The sequence below is a fragment of the Geospiza fortis genome, unplaced genomic scaffold (genome assembly GCF_000277835.1).
Source record: "Geospiza fortis unplaced genomic scaffold, GeoFor_1.0 scaffold172, whole genome shotgun sequence".
Taxonomy (NCBI): domain Eukaryota; kingdom Metazoa; phylum Chordata; class Aves; order Passeriformes; family Thraupidae; genus Geospiza; species Geospiza fortis.
In genome coordinates, this window is record NW_005054309.1 from 9,027,772 (window position 1) to 9,031,640 (window position 3,869).

The 3,869-nt window shown below is 39.3% G+C and overlaps 1 protein-coding gene across 1 annotated transcript in view; it reads left to right on the forward strand.

The window, feature by feature from the left end:
* Window positions 1-1,295: 1,295 nt before the first annotated feature.
* The window catches only part of ZBBX (zinc finger B-box domain containing), a 13,369-nt gene continuing 10,795 nt past the window's right edge, over window positions 1,296-3,869 (forward strand). Inside the window, exons 1-3 of the mRNA XM_031055478.1 lie at window positions 1,296-1,363; window positions 1,866-1,979; window positions 3,139-3,232. Coding sequence (XP_030911338.1) covers window positions 1,296-1,363; window positions 1,866-1,979; window positions 3,139-3,232 — 276 coding nt within the window. The remainder of the gene's footprint in view (window positions 1,364-1,865; window positions 1,980-3,138; window positions 3,233-3,869) is intronic.

Sequence of the window (3,869 nt, forward strand, 5' to 3'; positions counted from 1 at the left end):
TTCACTCTTTGAGCTTGCTCAGCTGGCCTGTGTCATTTGCCTCTGTTTTTACTATTAAATAGCCATTGGGCCCTTCAAATCCAGTGTGTGACCTCCTCCTGTCCAGCTGTGCTGGGCCAGCCAGCTCACATTTCCCAAGAAAAAATCTTTCTTCTGTTCAAAATTAATAAAATCTTTTATCTTGGAAAGTGATAAAGGAATAACTGTTTTGAAATGATGCTAGAATTGAGTGCTTGGGTTTTTCTGACTCAATAAGAAATATGTTTTGTGCACAAATCTGATGCTTTGTCAGCGCTGAAATGTTGCATTTTAGGTTCTGTGGCACCAGGTGTTCCACGTGCCATTGAGGTGTTTGGCCTCATGGGTGGAGATATTTGGGCACATTTTATCTGTATTAATGCTGAAATTCAGGTTTACCTGTGAACAGGCAGTGTTCCACTTGGGATATTTCCAATCCTTATAATTTCCTAGGTCCTGCTCTCCCCAGGAAGCTGAGACCCATGAGCTGCAGAAGAGTTTCCAAGCACCCTGGCAGCTGTAAGTCTCTGCATTGTCAACTTTTGTTTCTTTTTCCATTAGCCATTATTCTATTCTTTTTCCATTATTTCCAGCAGCAGCAGGAAATGCCCAGTTTTAACACTGAGCTGCATTTATCCCACAAACGTTCCAGCCCAGCAAGGCTCTGGATGTTCACCTTCAATTTAAACCCCCCCTGCTGCATGAATTTGCTTTTTGGAAGAGTATTTTATTTTACAACCTGGATTAAAAGAAAAAAAAATTATTCAAAATACCACTGAAGTCTCGAGAGGAGGAATTAACTCTGCTCTGTGAGTGATTGTGTTCTTCTGTATCAATTTGTCTGTGACAGAAGGAATTTATGTTCCCAAATCAGGTGAGATGGTTTCACTTCATAGCCATTGGTACACATTTTCTTCTCCTTGGTTCTTTCCATGGGTTTGGTTCAAGAAAGCTGTGTTTTAGTTAATATTAATCTGCTTGCACATGAACTTTAGGGAATTGTCCAAATGAAACAGCCAAGGAAATCTTTTCCCTGGTATCATAAATGTAATAAAAAAGGGTTTTTTCCCCAGTTAAATTTAATTTTCAGTTGCTCTAGGATTTTATTGGCACTTCATATAACAAGTTTTGTGCTCCATTTCCCTCTATATATGAATGTTTATGGATGTGTAATGAGTTTTTTACTGTTTTAATTTCAATCAAATTCCCATTTCAACAGGTTCCTAACTCTAAATCATTGAAATTCTCTTTTTTTAGGAGAAGTTATACTGGGCATCATGAATGTCAATGATTTTGTAATTCTCCCAGGCTCAAAAGCTGGAACCTCAGTGAGATTAAAAACAAAGTAAGTGCGTTCAATCTGATTGGGATTGAGATGTGTTTTCGTAGTTTTTAATAAGTTTTAATGCAACATTAAATAGGAGAGTGGAAGAACAAGAAGAATCATGATGTGTTTCTTTTCTAGCATTTTCTCTATGCTTTTATCCACAAGCCTTTCTTTTCTTAGGCTTGAATCTACTTCCTGATTAAATGATAGGTTTTATAACCAACCCTGTGTATCCACTGGATAATACAAGCATACAAAAGAAATCAGTGGATTGTTTATTTTAATATAATTATACCCCAAACCTTTCTGAGTACAGACACAGTTGTATCAGTTTTTTGTTGGAATTTGCACTTGACCTGTCCTAAATTTTCCAGAGCTGTTCTCAGTCCTGCTGTGAGATAAAGGAGGGACACGGCTCTAATGACAAATTTTCCAGTTTCTGTTTTTCTGCTTTAAACTTCTTCAGATACCTTGCTGACTTCCAGGTGACCTCTAATGAATATTTCACTATTTCCTCCAGAACTGTCAAGGAATTGCAGTTGGAGAAAGCTCAGTTAGAAACAGAAAACAAAGAGATGGAGAGAAGATTATTGCAGCTGCAGTCAAACATGAGCAGAGAAAAAGAAGAGAGGAGGTAGGTTCAGTTTCTCTTTGGAAAAAAGGAATCCAGTGAGATGCTCCCTCCACACCTCCAACTCCCCACGTGGGATCTCTTGTAAAGTTTGGAATTTACAATTAAATTGCAGAGAGGAGACTGAATATTTCTTCCCAAGGTTAAACTTGCTTTCTTAAGATTTTGTTAATTTGAAACTCCCATATGATATTTGATCTGTTTTCCTCATTTATTCTCTGTTCTCCCTGGCTGTCTGGATTTATCACCTTAGTTTTCAAGCAGGAGACAGAGTAGTTTCTCCTTGTTTATTTCTGATGTTTCTGCAGAGGATGCTGTTGATATTTCTGATCCCTTTTTACATTTGTGTGCCTTCCCAGGGAGGCCTCTCCTGCACGATGGCAAGCAGGGCTTGGAACCAGGCACAGTGTAATGAGGCAAATGCTGGGGTGAGGTTTAAATCTGAGTCACTCTGAGTGTTGGCAAATTCCTGCAACACCTGCTTCCTTTTCCTTGAGTTTCTGCCTGCTGGGAGTGCAAATGCCTTGAGTTTGGATGCCTTGGTGCTGCTGAGCTGTTGGCAGCTCTGTGGCATTGCCCTGAGCTGCTGGGGCAGTGTTTTCCAGGGGATGTGTGGCACTTTTGTCTCCATGGTATTGTTGTTTTGTTCTCAAGGCCTTGTACCTGCAGCCCCTGATAGGGTTGCAGTGCTGAGCTCTAAGGACAGGAGGATTTGGCATTTGCAGCACTGCAATCATGGAGTGGTTTGGGCTGGAAAGGATCTGAGAGTTCCTGCATTGTTAGCAGTGCTGGATCAAGTCCTGCAGTAAACTGGGACAACGAAAGCTCACACAAAATGTACTTTTGTTGTTATTCTTCTGAAACCAACCTTTGAGAATTGATAAGATTTTTTTTTTTTTAAGTTTAAGAACTTGGACCAATTTAATGGTTTAAAAATAACTACTTTCTCACACATTTTTTGTATTTACTGCTTTTAAAGGAGACTTGAAGCAGGTTTCAACAGAAGAGAGTATTTGTGCTTCGGGAAATTGATTGTCCCATAGAGAAGAATTTTGTTTTTGTGATGTTTTGTTCATATTTAACAAGCTAAAGGAAAAATTTTATGCTTCTCTTGCTTGCAGAAGGCCGAATTTTGAAGTTTTTTTCTTGCCTTGGTTTGTAGGAAGTTAGGTGCTTATCATTGGAAATCTGGGCAGGCAGGACCAAGGAACCCCCAAGCCCGAGTTGTGGCACAAAATAATGAAAACAGGAAGAAGGTAGGAAACCATATTTGCAAGTAAAGCTATCTAAAGTAAAACAAGATTTAGAACTGGATTTATGCTGCAGAACAGGAAAATTTTAAATACTGCAAAACCAAAAGGTTGAGCCCCATCTGAGTAAAATTCCTGACTGTTTATTTTTCCATGCCAAGCTTCTGAGTCCCTTTGAGCTGGAGGAACATCAAGTTTTGGTGGGTGATCAGTTGCAATAAACAGCAAATTATCCCTGCTTTTACAAATTTAATCCTGTAAGAGTGGCACTGGTAGTGGTGGGACTCATCAGGAGCCTGGCTTTGGCTGGCTGGTGCCCAGGATGGATCTGAAATACTGAAAGGCTTTGGGTGAAACTTTGAGTGCAAATTCTCTGCCTTCCCAGATAAAATACACCACAGTTAGTCTTTAGCTCAGTTATATTGACTCTTGTTCTGTTATATCCTTGCTCAGACCTAAAAGAAGGGATGTAGGACTTTCCTGCTAAATCTTTGAAAAAATCTGTTTCCTTTCAGTAAGTACAAATGGGGTACTTATCTTCTTTTGGAAAAGTCTGTGGCAATTTTTTTTTAAACTGGCAGAAAATGAGAACTCAATAAAATTGCCTCCTTGTCTGTGAGAGGAGAGGATCAGAATGAAAAGG